General features: G+C 45.7%; 1 protein-coding gene across 4 annotated transcripts; it reads right to left on the bottom strand.

The window, feature by feature from the left end:
* Positions 1–272: 272 nt before the first annotated feature.
* Positions 273–16,878, bottom strand: LOC135399056 (uncharacterized). Of its 4 annotated transcripts, XM_064630720.1 has the most exons (12): positions 16,573–16,877; positions 9,496–9,543; positions 9,000–9,059; positions 8,744–8,785; positions 7,032–7,115; positions 6,546–6,605; positions 5,441–5,518; positions 5,182–5,229; positions 3,988–4,068; positions 3,800–3,916; positions 2,715–2,962; positions 273–623 (listed from the first exon to the last, which is right to left on the bottom strand). In XM_064630720.1, exons 1-12 carry the CDS (start codon positions 16,649–16,651, stop codon positions 522–524), a joined length of 1,047 nt encoding a protein of 348 aa, XP_064486790.1. In that variant the 5' UTR covers positions 16,652–16,877; the 3' UTR covers positions 273–521. The 4 variants fall into 4 exon arrangements, with proteins under 4 accessions (XP_064486790.1, XP_064486792.1, XP_064486791.1 ...); XM_064630722.1 differs by lacking the exon at positions 9,000–9,059 and having other exon boundaries at positions 16,573–16,878; XM_064630721.1 differs by lacking the exon at positions 5,182–5,229.
* Positions 16,879–17,468: the final 590 nt, after the last annotated feature.

Genomic DNA, 17,468 nt, shown 5'->3' with positions numbered 1-17,468 from the left:
TGTGCTGGGACCTCCAACGTTTGATGTTTTTTTGCGCAATATCAGAGGGACCTCCAATGTGAAAAGCGATATTTCTTCAATGTGCTGCTTATCTTGCATTAGGTGGATTCGATCTTACTGGATTCTTTTGTTCAGCACATAGTTTGAACAACGACCATCGCTTATGAGGGCGAGCACTACGTGCATGTGCGTGCGTGCAGAAAATGGTCCAAGCATTTCTCCCTATTTCAAGCCCAATACGTTGCGCTGTAGTGAGTGCAGGAAGACACCGCTTATATAACGTAACGGCGCAACAATTTATTCAGGCATTCGTTATCACACATCAATCGAAAGATTTTACGCAGATGTTAATGCATATGTCATAAATAGGCGCGGAATATCAGTCATATTAACGAGCATCTCTCGGGTTGGCTACTCCCTTTGTAGCCGCAATCTGTACATTAAAAATATAGCCCCTCCCTCGGCGTGATGGCTGCGCTCGTGAAAGACACGTGAAAGACAGCTGCGAAGACCAAGTCTTATCAGCTCTGCACATCGTGCCTGCAGTTTCCGAAGTAGTACGTGAAATTGTCGATGGCAATCACTCCTCTGCCTTTGTTGGTCGTGTAGGCTTCAATGAAGAACTGAAAGACAGAACAGTTATTACTTCAACGCTCTCACTGATGTACTCAGATGAATGAATGTTCAAACTACTCGTACATATTTCTGCTAATTGCCCCAACGCGCGAAGGCAGCTCAGGGGGAACACTCGCGTAGGAACCGAAAAACCCAGTCAGTCAGTGACAGCTGACATGCGGCCCTCTGACGTCATCACTCGTGACATTTAACGTGACTCGAAACCTTGTTTCAATTACCAGTCAGACATGAGCCGCCATGCGTTTTCACTGCGGTGTTGTACTGTCACTGCGCAACCAAGTTGATAACGACGGGCCAGAGAGAAGCAGCCATCGACCTGACCCGCGTGACGTCAGCAGTTCCCTGTAGCATCAGGCATGCTTGTGGAGCAGCCGCAAGGTCTCATATAGGCAGGTCCCCCAAACTCACCTCGGAAAAGCGTGCAACTAAGAAGGCCGCCACTAGATACCCCACTGTTGCCGTTCCGGATCACTTCAGCGCGCTAAGTTTAGCGGCAAAATGTTTTTGTTGTTTCTGCGAATGAATCTAGCCTTTGTATGTCCAAATAAAACGCGTATAACAACTTTGTGTCGTGTTTCACTTTTTGGTCCCGTTTTTAAACGTGTTGAGCGATCGGAAGGATCTAGTGCACGGCTGCGTGCATCACATAGTGTACCTGTCGTACCAGGCGCCGCCACTGGCGCCGCAGGCGCAGTCGTCCATTTCTCCTTCGGTGACTTGGCCTGGCTTGGACTGTGCTTCAACTGGATCTTTAGCGCGCTACAATCAAACGCAAGCCAACGTCTGGTAACAATGGGGTATCTAAGGGCGGCCTCCGGCATTGCACGCATCGGGATAGGAACAAATACATGGGAAAATGGCGACCTTGGGGGACCTGCATATAGGCCACCGAAAATTAGTCTGCTGCTGCTACGGCGGGCTACGTCACAAGTCACCTGATCTGTCCTCCTATCCAGACTGCCAACGTCACGACGTAACGTTGACTTTCATCGTTCACTTACACGTTCTTCTGAAGGAGGGGAGGGTTTCTAGAGGGTGAACCAAGGTATATCTGAACTAGTAGCGAAAACATGCGAAAATGCAAAATCAGACGCATCGGCAAGGCTACCATCAAGAGGCTCGAGCGATCCTGGGTGTTGGTAGTAGAGGTATACGATCGTAAACAAAAAACTTTACAACGTGGGCATGGCTTGTGCGTGTACTAATAGGTTATTCATAATTTCAATGTAGAAAAAGCTTTGTTGCCCCGCTAATGTACAGATACGAAATCATTACCACCCGAGTACATTTCCGTATCCTGCACCTTTGCGCATGTGTCACAGTGTGCGTGTTTATCCGTGCCGTGTGTCCGTGTATTGTGATATGGAGTTCGTACATCTCGGAGCTGTAGACCAAGATTAACACGTGTGAACAGAATGCATCCCCTGTTGCTGGTCTCGAGAAAAAAAAAAAATCATGGGACGAGCGGTCCTGATAGCGTGAGTGTTAGCAGGAATCAGCTGTGCACCAATGATGTCATGTTTTGTTGCAATGGACCTATAATAGCCACTCATCGAATAAATGCAAACGTGTAATCACTACGTGTCTAGGTGAGGAATGGAACTTAAGTGAACCATCTTAATTTCTGTGTGGTCGTCACGATGCCCTTCTGTTTGGAGTTGTCAAAATCTGATAACTGTAGGTCTGCTATTGTTGCCAGGATGAGGAAAAGGGAATACAACGCAAAAGGAGTGCGCGAACGTAAACGTGCCATGGCTAATTATGCACTGCTTATTATTCACACTGCTGACGTCACCTCTGACGTCATTTATTTACAATCGTAGTAGTCCGCGCAACGGATGGATGGCGCTGACCGTCTCTATCATGGCGTCATTCTGAAGACACAGGGGCCTATGGGAGTTGCGTTACCTGTTTACATATACCTTGGGTGAACGTTGCTGGTACAGATCTAAGCTCTTGCACGCCCAATAGGTCAGCTGCACTCGTTCTTTCGCGAGAGCTCATGCCGTTTGTTGCGGAACACGCCGCAGGAACAATATATTGAGGAGGATTCCAATGCTCCCTTAAATCTGTCTTACCCTCACGTCCTGAGGCACGAAAATGTGGTACTGGAAGTCGTCCCAGCGGTAGGTGTCCTGGGACAGACTGAGAAGTCGTCGAGTCTCGTTGCTCTGTGCCAACACTTCGATTCTATCGGCCCCTGGCCCTGCAATGATGAAACTGAAACCGAGACAGGCCCAGGCACCTCGATACCCAGGAAGGTAAGGGGTGATGAGACGAGAAACCGAGTGGCCAAACTCCTGCGCGTCCACTGACATGTAGTGACCTGGAAACGTCAGAATTTCGATTTAATTCGAGATCCACACCATGTGAAGTAACCAAAGAGGTGAAAAGCGCCGAAAACTCGGCGTCTTTTAACGGCACAATGAAGTGACATGTAACGTGGCTCGAAACCCTATTTCATCCTTAAACTTTTCAATCGGGAGCCACCACGCACAATATTTCGCTGCGGCGCATATTGTCACTGCGCAGTCAAATTTGCAATGAAAGCAGCAATCGGCCCGGCCCGATCTCTTCACTTAACGTCTGCAGACCAGCGCGGCATCAGGCCTGCGTGGAGAGCAAACTCTATCTGTCATTAGCCACCAAACATTCGTCTGTTACTGCTATACGCCATTTCGGCCGCGTCGGACTACGTCACGGGTCAGCTGATCGGACCTCCCGCAAGCACTCAGCGTCACGAAGTGACGTTGTTCCCTCGTTTACTTACACTCTCTTTGAAGGAGTGGTAGAGCTCAGCATCTCATGTTGTGGTGGAGAGTGAGTGAAGGAGTGGTAGAGCTCAGCATCTCATGTTGTGGTGGAGAGTGAGTGAAGGAGTGGTAGAGCTCAGCCTCTCATGTTGTGGTGGAGAGTGAGTGAAGGAGTGGTAGAGCTCAGCCTCTCATGTTGTGGCGGAGAGAGAGTGAAGGAGTGGCGGAGAGTGAAGGTCACGCGCGTTACAGGTCGGTTCATGTTATTTGTTGGACAACACGCCGCAGAGGCGCAGACAAAAGCAAGTTTTTATGGAGTGCCACTTCAGTTGTCATTTAATTAGAATAAGACGTGCATGTCGCACACGAACTATACCAAAATTCAGTTTTCTAAACTAGCGCACACATACCTCCACGATTTCCGACGGAGTCCGAAACACGCCTGAAGTGGTTCGGAATGTTTTCCTGATTCCTGAAGCCACAAGCGTGGTTCTCGAAGGTGCACTGAAACAACTTCACCTCTGGTACTGCATGAGAAACTTTCATTAACATCAACGCTTTGACACGGACAATTTTGAATTGAGGTTAGCATGCTTACTTTCTGGTCTGTAGTACGGTCGGTATCCATAGGCAGCTGGGACGTAGACAGCGGGATAGACGGGATACGAGGGTGTGGGCCCTGTGTGATGGGTGCAAGAGATGCATATTGAGACATCTTCCAAGGAAATGTACGTGGAATCGCAGCCAGTGCAGCACAAAGCGAGTCCAAACGAATTAGATGTGACAAAGCCAGCTTTGTGAGCGAGAGATTACAAAGACTAATGTCAATTTGGACAGCACAGTTCTGGAAGCGCTGGCCTCTTGCACGGAACAATTTGATTAGCCCTTGTGCTCTTGGGTTACACCCGGTAAAACCAGTTTTTAGACCCCTGATTTGCATCACCGTTACTTGGGGAAAACCGAAGATCCCCCGAAAACGTACTTGCCGAAGTGCAAATTCAGCAAACTCGGCGCATATTCGGCGGATACGGGTGCTGGGGTACGCATTCTGCACAACCGCTCAGTATCTCATGTTCGTCTGAAACGCTAGCACAGCTCCTTTTTTTCATTTTCCGCTCGATATGCCCCATTTTACAGCCTCTGAAGTAAATGCCGAATTGTTTACCTCCGATTTTTGAAACACACAAAACCCGAAAACACAAGGGTATGTTTGTCTATCATAGCAAGCACTCTTTGCGTGAGCGATGTAGACAACACATACACAGAAAATGCGTGCATGTTTGCACAGTGAGAACACATTTTGCGAACAAGCAAAAAATCACATCCTATAATCTATCGCGCATCACATGCGATACAGTACAGTCAAACTCCTCTACAACGAAACTCAGGGGACAGCCGAAAAAATTCGTAGTAAAGATATTTTCGTTAAAAAGGATGTCCATTATTGGACCTATAGGGCTCCAGCGGGACCGCAAAAAAATTTGCTGTAGTGGTATTTTCGTTAAAAAAGTGTTCGCTATAAAAGAGTGACTGTATTATCAAATGCAATGTTTGTCTAAGCAATATGCGTGAAGAAGCGTCCGATATCCGAGAAATAAAGGGATCAATCTACTCATCGGATATGGTCTAACTTGTATAAAGACAGCAAGGTCACACAGTACATATTGGATCAGTATAAATCGTTAGTCGATCACATTTGCTGGATTGTGGCGTTGCTAGTTCATGATTACTTGATTCGCTGTTTGATGGGTCAAACTGGGGAGTTTAGCAGCTTAATGAACTGCATACATACGTCTTGGCCTGTAGTATCCAGGGTACCTTGTGTCACGACAGAACCGAGCTACAAGCACATACAATATCCAGTGAAGTATACATGTATGTGCTCCATACAAACACTGTTTTGCAGTCCAAGTGCATTATTGTCACACAAAAATAGAGACACGCAGTCTGTCAATGTTCCAACAGTCTGTCGGTATCGGAGACATGGCGACCACTATGTGTAGCACTGTCTATAGCAAACGAGTTCCCGCTGGGCAAAAGAGTTACTTTACCTGAACGTCCTGTATCTCCGAGTTGTCGTGATTCTATCTGGAGAGTCTGTCCAGGGAATTCCGTTGTAGTGCAGTTTTCTGCAACGACAAAGACGTAGCAAGTTTAAAATATGGCACAGGCAGGATGGTGAAGGAGGATAGTTCATGGTGTAATGATAGTTCATGATGAAGGCAGCTTCATATGACACTATCGCTGCACGTTTTACATGTGTAACGGAAGACATGCTGCTGCAATAACATTTGTGTGGTCTCCCGGTTATTACGAAGTTCACGATGATCCTCTCAATAGGCCTCTCCTTGTTTGTAAACAAATGACGTCATAGTGTTGGACAGCGCCACCAATTTGTTCTGAAATCCACGGTCTTGAGGGGATTACGATGGTCCCGGAAAGGGACGCGACCTTCGGTCCTACTTTTCTTTCAATATAGGAGGCAGCTAACAAGTGCCTATTCGTGGAACCCAGCCCTCCCCTTCAGATTTGTTTCGGTTTCATTCTGTCTACCAACGTCATGATGACGTTTCTCGGGTAGAGGTCTATTTACTGACAACTCGTTGCTGATCTGATTTGACAGCCTCCTTTTTATCGTATGATTTTCGTAGGGGGTTGGTCGATTCAACTGAAACTCGCTATCGTCAAGCATAGCATCACGTTTAGCCTTTGCTTCTCTACTTTATAAAAAAGAAATCACAAAAAAATAAGTGACTGCAGAACTCGAATAGAAGCCGCAGCAGACTCTTTTCGATAATTCTATTCATTTGTAAAATGGCTCCCGGCGAAAACATTGTGGTGTCCTTTTTAGGTAACTGAAAAATTAGGTCACTTTTACGTATAGCTAGTAAAATAAGTGCAGGATACTTCCACCAAAATAAATTCTCGGCTCTCGCTGTCGAAGCATATAAGCCACGCTTTCTACCACTACTCTGTTCCCATTTGGATATTTGGTGTAGGCAACGATACACCTGCAAGACATCTACACACCCGCTGTAAACGCTTGAAGCAGCGCTACACTGGACAAACAGTCCCTGTATTTTTTTTTTTTTTTTGCACCTATTATTCTGAATTTTTTTAACAGCGATTGCGCAGAGATGACAAAGAGGCCCTTACCATCAGATTCGTCCCCCATTGGAGAGAATCCCTGTGATGTGTCGCTGCGCGCCTCGAAGGCTGGAAATAAGATGGAGATAAAGATGTAACCCTATCCACAGATATCATGTGCACCTTAATTACAAGGCATGCAACAGGAACGGAGGGGGTGGGGGGGTCCAATGGGCTTCACATTTTTGCAAGTACATATTCTACGCGTGACAACACGCAGAAAGAGTAAAATGGTTTGTTACACTGATTTATCGGGCGACCCCAAGCAGCACAATGTACTGAAAGTCGAGTGCAATGGGGGTGGACGGGTAGGTGGATGACCTTGAACAGACCCGTGAAACCGAAGAACATTGATAAGACACATACCGTCCACCCCCATTGCACTCGACTTTCAGTACATTGTGCTGCTTGGGACGCTGTACATTTCCTGTTGTTTAATGGCGAAGCCCCGTCTAAACCGTGCAAAAAAAGCTACAAATCAAGCTCCGCATTCACCTGTGTCATTTAGTTTATCACGCATATGGCCATCGCCTGCCTTGCTTTCACTGGCAGAGTCATCCATCCTATGCTCCGCAGCATCTGAAAAACAACCACTCTCAGTTAGCTGACACTCGCATTGACACGCGCTCATTTGCATGGGAAAATTCAGTGATGGATGGAATGGGTAGAAAATGCAGCGAACCAGTATGATGAGATGTTAATGGAAGTGCCAAGTTCACACCGCCGCAGCCAGAAACACAGACAAAAAGAACACACAAGAACTCACGACTACGCGTCAAAACAAATCCACGTGGGTAGCACAAAGAACCAAAACCGGTCCGGAGTGGGACTGACGAGCTCGCGCCGTTCGTGCGGTCTCCCCACTGGTCTGCACTTCTGTCGTCCCCGTACTGCGCCCTCTAATGAAGACTGAGATAACCCTCTCCGGCGCCTCAAGGTCATGCGCATAAGCCGTCGTGAAAAACGTCCATGCCGCGTGGGATTTTCGATTCCGTGGTCAGTGAGTGGTGCTGGAGGAATAAAACGGATGCGACACATGCTCAGTTTAGGATTTTCAAAAACTGAGTGGTTTTCAACGAGGATTGTCACTCATTCTGGAATCTCACTTTTCCCTCAAAGGCACTAACTAAAGAGTTAATAAATTTTAGTGTAATTAGTCATCTAGTAGTTAGACACCCTCTTCGAAAGCATGCCCGCTTGACTGCGCAACAGCTGCAAAACGTATCCATCTTGCTCCAATAGCTTTTTTGAAAATCTGGTGAAGCTCAAAAATTGTCATTCAATTTAAGTATGCATATGGGCATGATGGGATTGTGTTGTGTTCGTTCTATGTTTAATTGCCTCATCTGCTACTACGTAATAAAAAAGCGCCCGGTATTATATTGCCTATGTATACCGTAATTCTCGGTGTATAACACGAGTGTTATAATTTTTAAAAGCTGCGAAGTTGAAAAATAGGCCGCGCGTGTTATGAGTGCGTGCATCGATAAGTTTCCACATAGGACTGCCGGTGATCTTGTATTACACGCAGGGTGATGACACCGGCGTTCCCAAGGGCATGTAACTGAACTTAATCCTTGAACTTTGACAGATTTTACACTATAAGACTAGCTGCGCCCTGACAAAAACGACGTAGATCATGAATAGGGTGTCATCCTACATAGAGCTGCGCTTGGTGTATTTCTGCCAATCGTGCTGACCGCTGCTGGAGACGATGCAAACGTGCGTAGCATGTGCGTGTTATACATTGGTGCCCTGCAGAAACATCTTCCTTAAGGGCGAAAGTCAACGGGTGCTTGTTAGACATAAGAGCGTGTTATACACCGAAAATTACGGTGTTGCGATAGCTTGGACTCGAGGCGCTGTTAGTGTTGCACAAAATAAGTATCACCTTGTAAAACCGATGCTCTGATGAAAACGACAACAGCGATTGAACTACAGTATATTTTAAATTTCATTTCCACCAATCAGGTGTGGGGGCACTGACATAAAAGCTGTGAAGAGCTTTACCGCTGAAGTGAACGCTTTCATTTCTGTTTTAAGCTGCGGCTTCAAACAACAACAAGGTATGGGATGCCATATAACGTAGCGAACATAATGTTTTAGGGCTAAGGTCAGTTGCTGTATACGGGTATAACAAGTATATTTGAGGCTGTAATGTGGAAACACTGTTTCGCGCTGTGCCGCGAACAGTACCCGATCCGTACCTGGTATAACCGGTACCGTGTTGTCTGGGTCTCGTAGAGGACCTGCAAAAGGCAGTCGAGGATCATCAACATCCACAGCGAGCATTCCCTCCGCCATATTCTCAATGGTACACATTTAAATGAAATCAGGAAGTGAGCAACACTAAAACACTGGCACACATATCGCGTGGCACAGGAATGTAAGAGCGACCACTTGACACAAGCCAAGACAAGACAAGAAAGGGATTAGAAGAGTTTGAGGAACGTAGATACGTACGGATGTAAGGTATGTCCGTGTGATGCGCTATTCGGCCCTCAAAAAAATCGGTGGTTACCTCTAGAATTACAGAACACAAAAGTCAGATACGAAAACATGCAACTAATGATGATGATAGACCCTTGAACCATTATGGCCAGGAAGAAATGAAATGATAGACATTAAAGGTTAGTGTGTTAACATTAATATACGTGGAACATACGTATAATCGACGACCGTATTCGGCCATTCCGTGACATTTGCTTACATTAGCTTCCAACCCCACTACTCAAAAAGCACTAAGGGAGAACGCAAAAAAGAAAAGAAAAATTTAAATGTTTTATGACCGAGGGTTCCTCTCTCTTTACGAAGTCATAATAGGAGCACGAAGCCATACCGGCGAGTAGCATAAAACAAGTGAAGTCGTTAAATTATAACTATCACTATATGGAACCCGCAAAAAAAAAAAAAAAATGCATAATCGGTGAATTTGCGGTAGAATCTTAAAACGTCTTACCTGCTATTGGTGCCACCTCATTGCTCTTTTTCTCTTCCGGTTTTTCACCTGAAAGATAGAGGCGTGGTGAGTTTGTGACTCCCGCGGCCATTCCACGTGCGGCGTCTTAGACAGTCGATACCTAGCTCTAGAAAAGTGCGCGTCCGAGAATGTTAGACTCCTCACTGTCATTTAGTGAAATTATATGGGACAAATGTGTCAAATTATGCCAACATTGTATATGACGCAATCGTGACGTTGTTGGCTATCTTCTCTTGACATCGGAAAGAATGACGAAGAAAGGTCATGGAGCCCGATCTTCAACTTGTAGTTGTCACCATAACGCGCGTTAAAGGAGCAAGGAAGTGATATTTAAAGGGAGACCTCGCAAGGATTCGAAAAAAAATTGGGTGACCATCATACCAAACACGAGCCACCCCTCGATACCGAATACAACATTCGCGTTCATTTTGCGCCAGTAATTAATTCGTAAATGATGAAAATAGCAAACCGAAAGCTTAATGCGAAGAGCACAAAACAGAGCTCCATACTACGGTGGTTCGTCCGGAGGAGGATTCCGTGACGTCACCCAGCATTGTCGTCTGCTTCCAAGCAACACCTAGAGAGCATCAGGCCTGCGCGCTTACGTCATCCCGCGGAGGCCTGCCTGGCTTTGAGAGCTGCTTTCAGCTTTCTTCTCGTTCGCTCTTTCATCGACGTCATAGCAGCATCCACAGCAGGCCTTCCTGTGTGACGCTGTGTCACGTGGGAGCAGGCCTTCTGCTATCTAGGTGGTGGTGTTCCAAGCCTGTATCCTTTCTCCCTTGCCGGATGATGTCAGCAGTATGTTGCTTTCAGCGCCCTCGCTTCGCAGAGGCCGAAGCGCTGGCTTCGTAATAATTCGTTTGAGTAAAATCAGCGCAGTTTTGGACCGAGATATTTCGTACGCATGTTCCTGACGTCCCAAAGATTACGGATATACAGTCAACCCTCGATTTATGAACCTTCGATTTATGAATTCCCTCGTTTTATGAACACTAGCACGAGGAACCAAACTTTTTACATGCATTTTTCCCTCGTTTTATGAACCTGGATATTCGAATAATTAACGGAATTTCTGGGAACCAACTAGGAGTTGCCCAGCGTTTTTGCCCTCAATTTATGAACGTATCGTTCCGAGGCCAACGAAAACCTTCATAGGGATTATTCATGGTCTTTTGAATGACGCCTGAACAGACAAAACGTTTTCCAGGTATTGCACCCTCGGTTCTTAACCCCTCAAAATCCGAACAACAAACGGGTTTTCCAGAAGTGTTCCTGACCTCAATGGGTGAATAAGGTGTCCGCTGTCACCCGGAGATTAATAAACGTAGGTTAAAAATCCCAGAGGAAATCCGAGACCAGTTGGATGCGAATGTGCTGACATCCCTTTTCTGGAAGATTGACACAGCAGAAGGCATGGTCGAAAGCAAAATTACACAATATATTGCATTATAAACACAATCCCAACTCTGAAATACTGTTACATTTGCTCGATAGTACTCACTTAACGGAATTTTCGATTTATGAATCCCTCGATTTATGAACGATTTTTCGGGGAACCGAGGGTGTTCATAAATCGAGGGTTGACTGTACCACAACCTTTGTGGTGATTCTGTTGCGGAGTCCCACTTTAACATGGCTCGAAACCATGTCTCATCTGTGAATCTGTCCACCAGGAGTCACCGTGCAAAATATTTTCGCTCTGCGGTGCGTTATAGCTGTGCAATCGAATTTACAAAAAAAAAAAAAAAAAACTGAGAAAGCAACCGCTGACGGCCGGCACGATCCTCGCGTGACGGGGAGAGTGTCCCGAGCCTTTTTTGCTTTGTTTTTCTTCTCAGTTCACGCGCCGCTTATACATGTTTGAGCTGTGCCGCCGTACGTCACTGGTCACGTGAGGGGTGTAGCATACGTCACGACGTCCTCGTTCTGCGTTGCGTTCTTTTCACGAGGAGGAGGATTTTTCAAATGTGTGCGGAACAGAGCCCTCGCGTTCGCTCTGTATAGGTCACCTACGCTCATCGTTCTTTCGCAGGAACTCATTTTATTGGTTGAAGAACACTCTGCAGCGAAAAACGAGAAAAGAAATATTCGGGGGTCACCTGAGTGCGCCTTTAAATGCATCATTTCGCCCGTGATTCGTCACGAGCTCCTGCACGAGCCAATTAAAGCGGCTTTGGTGCGCGCGAACTTTAAGCATAACGATAGCGATCGCTACGTGAAAGTTGAAGATCAGGTCCCTGTGCCCCTGGAACTCTGACATAGTAAGAGTTATCCTTATCAGTATCGTATCAGTAAGCGTCTGCGTATTGAAATAACTTGCTGCGCGAAACTGAGTGATGCGGGTTATTGACACACAGATTAAATAACAAAAGAGCTAAAATAGAGCCTTGAGGTATACCTTGTTACTTATTTTAGGTTCCTTGTTACCGCGAAAGCCAGGACATAGACCGAACTTCTATTTCAGAAAATAGAGCGAAACTATATGCTCATTGGCAGAAAAACCTACGACATCTCAAGACAATGGATGGTGTTCCCCGCCATATTTATTTTTTCTCCGTATGTGCGTGCTTGCCGCTTGCGCTGTGTTTCATTGTTGTTGTTGTTCTCGCAGCGTTCTCGATGGAATTTATTACCCTATATTCCCTTTGGAGCTATGCGTATTGCGGTTTAAACGGAGTTTACGTTTATTGCGGTTCAGTCGGTTCAGGTTCTCACCAGCTCCTAACAACCGCGTTGTTTCCGGTATGACGTACAGAGTGTGCCAATAAAACTCTACGAGCAGACACACCTAATATCGGTTAGGTATTTTACTACCGTTAGCGTAACTGCAGCATTAATTTGCCATTCGTAGCAGCTTGGGGGCCACCTTCAATCGTGGAAGATGAAGTTAATGCTCTGGCCGACTTGCGAAAATAAATGTCTCCCCCTGTTCGTTCCAGCAAAGTCTGCTAATTGCCTCATATTTTACCGGCTGCTGCGGGCAACATTATTGGACCTGACTTTCGTCGTATGTGATTAGTTCCTGTATCCTCCATTTGTTCCAGTTCGTAATCGTTGAACAACAACAACAACAACAAATACCACATTGACGATGAGTAAAACTACAAAAAGTTAAAAACGAATAAGTGGGAACCTAATTTTAGGCTCGGCAAAGAAACGTTGTATACACCGTGCTTTGTTTTCTGTTTTCTTTTCCTTTTTTTGTATGTGTGTTTTCGCATTTAGTATGAAACGGACACTTGTCGCAATCTTCTTTTCCCCGTGCACATTTTGGATACGTATTGGCCCCCGTTTGGGGGCGCACAGAAAAGTGATTTAAAGCATTTGCTTGACGTTTACGCATTGAATTTTTTTTTTTTCATAAAATTTCGTAGTTAGCATGCAGTCAGCTTTTGCATTCACCCTTCGACGTTTTCGAATTTCATTTCCTATATAGTTTTCGCTATCTGCTCAAACGTTACGACGCTATTTAGACGCAAAGATACCCTCCTGGTGCAGAGTCTCCACGACTATACACATTTATCTCCCCTCCGAGGTTGACCTCTATATCTGTAACCAAACGCTGGATGCAGATTTCGTTCAGCCTTGGAAACTGCCCCTGTACGCGCATTTCTGCGACATTTGCATAAACAGCCAGAGTAGTGCGTACGCGCTACCGTGAAATCTGTGTAGCGCGGGCAATATTGTTTTTCCGCTTTTCAAGCAGAATGGCCAAGGGCAACAGAAGCAGAGCATGTACATGCCCACGGTATGTGCAACACGTACAAAGTCTTTCCCCGCCGTGTGCTTTTACCGCACACGTCTAATGTTGTGTTCTTAGACTGCTGATTCATGGCTAGACGTGAACGGAGCAATTTTTAATCGTATATAACTATGGTTGCTAAGCCACGCGTAAACAGTACTTTTCCTCGCTTTTTTTTACTTTGCAGCGTGTTAAAGGACAGTTCTTGTAAGTAGAGAGCCTTTTTTTGTTTTTATTCCCGAGGCTCAGCTGGAAAGGTGTAATAAGAGTACTGAAAATCGTGTTTGCAAAGCACCCACCTAAACCAGCATACACGCCCCGAAAGTGTTTTACCAGACACCTTTCCGTATGGCGTGAAACTTACACCACAAAGGCGTGTGTCATATTGGACAACACATTTACGCCCGAAAGGTATAAAAATTACTTTGTAAAGGCGCGGTCACACTTAACCGCAACGCGCGATCGCGTGGCTCTGGCCCGCACACAGACGCCAGTGCCGCCAAGCGTTGAAGCTGGGCTCGAGACGTTGGGTCCCTGCGCCTATTGTCTCGCACTCGGCGTCAACGATTCGCGCGTTACGGTTAAGTGTGGCGCCGCCTTTACACGTATAATAACGGTCGAAAATCTAATCAGAATATACGTACGTAAAGACAACACAAAAGCATACTTGTTGAACAAAGAACATGAGGCAATAAGCTGCAACCCAGATGCGGGGGCTGGAAAAGATCCTAACATATCTGATCGATCTCACGATACGGAGGATACCATCAGTTATATTGGAATGAAACATGCAGTTTTGTCTCAACACGCACAGTCCTTTTCACGTTATCTATATACCGTATAGATAGCTTTTTTTTTTTTACAGTTTTCGGATATAAGTGTCTTGTCCTATGGGACATACCTTTGTGGCTTAAGTGTCACACTATACAGAAAAGTGGTCCTGTTAGTAAGTATTCATTGCGTGAGGCTGCGGAGCCACAGGAAGGTAGACTGAGTATATGCATGTTTGTAGTTTTTATTTTATTTATTTATTTTGGAGGATTTATTTACAAGTGGACCGTTACAGGTGGCTGGACTGCAAAACAGGTCCTAAAGTTTCAACAAAATGATACATATCAACTTGGTTCACAATAGTGACCGGAAGGCTGCTCCATTCACGTATTGTTTTTGGATAAAACGAGTACGAGCTACGATGTCCTTTACATGTCGATTATGCTTGTGTCTAGAAATGTGACAATCCGGAATCAAAAGAAAGCGGGGTTCTTGTGGCAACTGAAAGAAATATTTAAGGCGCTGTAGCTCGAAATATTGTTCGACTGGTAGCCAATTAGCCTTGCGACATAAACCTGATGCAGATGTTGTTGCGCGATAATCTGCAAAAATAAATCTGGCAGCTTTCTTCTGAACCTTTTCTAAGTTATTTTTATGTATGGCAAGATGGGGATCCCAAATTGGACAGGCATATTGCATTAATGGGAAGACTAGCGATTTATACGCTCGTAACCTCACATCGCAAGGTGAGTATCGTAGCAGACGTTTGAATTGGAACAACCTTCCTTTCCTTTCGTCTGCACTCCTGTGGCTCTGAAACATCACGCAATGAATACAGAAAGGTGATTGATTGATTTGGAGGGAAAATAAAATGGAGATCTCGGTTTCACTAGTGTGAGACCAGCAACTCCACATCACTTGTACCAGTTACATTGGTGAAAAACTCTTGGAACGATGATGATGTTCAGAAAGGCATTTTGTAAAGCAGCTTACTAAATGGTGTATTCTACAACAGCACCATCTCAAGGGGCGTATTCTACAGAAGACACGCCATTTCTCGGAGTGCATTCCATAGAAATCATTCTTCATTGTGAACTTGCAACACCAACGCGCCAGATCTATTACTTTGCCATTTTCAACGCTGTTACTACACCTTTCAGTTTACCGTGCGGAATAAGGGGTGCTTGGTGCAAAAACACCCCTTTTATGCGGTGTAAAAAACAACAGATAGACTGATTATGATGAACGGGAAAATTTCCCATATGAGGTGCGGCCCAGTACCGCAAAGCACGGACGGAATGAGATGCGGCATGACCAAAACCAAAAAACCACAAACATGGTTTTCGCCTCCGGCACACCTGAAAGACGCAGTGGCGCACCCAAAAGCAAAGACTCCTGTTTTTACGTGCCGTCTGATAAGATATCGGGCGCCGCAAGCGTCATAGCAGATAAACCATGAAAGAACTGATGTTCCTACAGCTGGCTAACCTTTTCAGCGACTTTCATCGTTCACAGATAAACCATCCCGCGAGAATTTTTTTTTTTTTTTTCTCGATAAAGATGCTGGGCATCACTGTCAGTATTGCAAAAGGAAAGGCATTTTGGAAAAGGTTTTCGAACGGAAGGTGCCGGCACTCGATGGACATCAAATTATAATGAACCCGTGAACGACCTATGGCGGAACACCTCCATGGAATATGTTCCGCGCAACAGCTGACAGCTGTGACGAAGATACTGGTGCGAGCAAGATAATTTGCCTCACAAAGAAAAAAGAAGTATTCCTTATGCCTATGCTCACCACCATACTTAGCGCACCTCATTCGCGGGAAAAATACTTGACCTCGATTAGGCTCGATTGAATGCTATCGGACATGCCGATGTGAAAACGATCTCTTGCGCTTGGCAGACCTTTAGCAATGATCACGTCACCTACGTCAGACACAGTACGGGTGCGTATATACTTCTCGTACTCGGCAGTTTACACGCGTACGTTTCATTGCAACTAAAGCTGGAAGAAAAAAATTCTGCCCAGCCTGTTCGATCCCACCGCTTTTTCATCAGGAAAATCACGAAGGAGGTGGAACAAGATTTCCTGCTCGAGTGCTACCCTCATCAGATTAGATGCCAGACGAAACACGAAGCAAAAAGTATGTGTATCACCATGTTGCATTACCCACCATTGCGCCAGGTACGGTGATATCAATTTAACAGATAGCAGAAGTCAATTCACAATATCAGGTATATAATCGATTATTAAAAAAAACAAAAAACGATTGTGGAGTGCCAGAGAAATTATTCCAAATGGTTTTGGGCCGAAGAGGGACATAAAGCAAGCCGGGGATGGTGCTAAGGGAGACGTAAAGCCAGGAAATTCCGCAAATAATTTTGCAAATTGTCCGCATCATAGCTCGGCTCTTAAAGCTTTCGCAATAAACACGGTCGAAACACATATTTGGTGAAAAAATGAGCCATTCCAACCCTTCCGCTCTTGAAAACATAGTCAAGAAACGCCCACAATGAACTGCACGTCTATAACTTACCCCCAAAGAAAAGAGCAGAACTGGAATCCAGCAAAACGCAGATGACGACGAGCACAAACACCACTTGACAGCACCTCATGTCGCCACGGAAAACCCACGCTCAGAAAGAAAAAAAAAGAATCCTAATCGCGGTACTGCACACACCGTCTTTAAAATGTGGATTCAGCACAGGATGTGATAGACCTTCCGTTTTTGAATTTCCCGCCTCAATGCCGCATCCTACTTCGCCGAGTGGCACGCGAACACACACAAATCTAGCAAGCTTCTGCGTCCGATGCTGAGGGGCGTCAGAAAGAAGGGGGCGCCCTATCACTGAGCGAGTAGCTGCGGAGCGCACCTGAACCTCGTATCAGCCTATATCACATTGCCCTGACGCAACAAACTGTGATTCAGATATCCGTTATCGCGTGCTGTAAGTCTGTCGGCGAGGATTTATTTATCGCAAATAATTTTGTGAAACATTGGAATGAGAGGGAGCAATTTTTTTATGTCGTTGAGCAACGTTAGTTTGGGGTGCTGCTCGTTGGCTCCGGGGAAGTGTGTGTGTGTGTGGGGGGGGGGGGGGGCATGGCGCCCTTGCCGTCCTCTCGGTACGCCCATGCTTCAAATATGCCGACATCAGAATTTTTTTTTTATTCCGTGTTAGCGCCGCGAAGTAACTGTGGCTATGAGCGGCGTACAGGTGTGGACAGATGGAGAGAGGACAGCAGGAAGGAGTGGGGGACAAGGGAGTTAGTATGCGTACTGGGCCGACTTCAGGGAGAATTGTGCCGACATTCGTCTGGAAAGTCTTCGGAAAAACCAAGGAAAACCTCGGACAGCAGAGCCGGTGGTAGGGTTCGAACCCATCACCTTCCAGTCTTCAGCACGACATTTGCTACTACCAACTACCGGGA

This window comes from Ornithodoros turicata, chromosome 6 (assembly GCF_037126465.1).
Source record: "Ornithodoros turicata isolate Travis chromosome 6, ASM3712646v1, whole genome shotgun sequence".
NCBI classification, from domain to species: Eukaryota; Metazoa; Arthropoda; class Arachnida; order Ixodida; family Argasidae; genus Ornithodoros; species Ornithodoros turicata.
This window is presented reverse-complemented; position numbering and strand designations above follow the sequence as displayed.

Coding starts and splice junctions, on each gene's coding strand:
- LOC135399056 (XM_064630720.1), bottom strand. CDS start 16,651: ATGAGGTGCTGTCAAGTGGTGTTTGTGCTCGTCGTCATCTGCGTTTTG. Junction 9,060..9,495: donor TGAGGTGGCACCAATAGCAG/GTAAGACGTTTT, acceptor CTGTAATTCTAG/AGGTAACCACCGATTTTTTT. Junction 6,606..7,031: donor TGATAAACTAAATGACACAG/GTGAATGCGGAG, acceptor TCTTATTTCCAG/CCTTCGAGGCGCGCAGCGAC.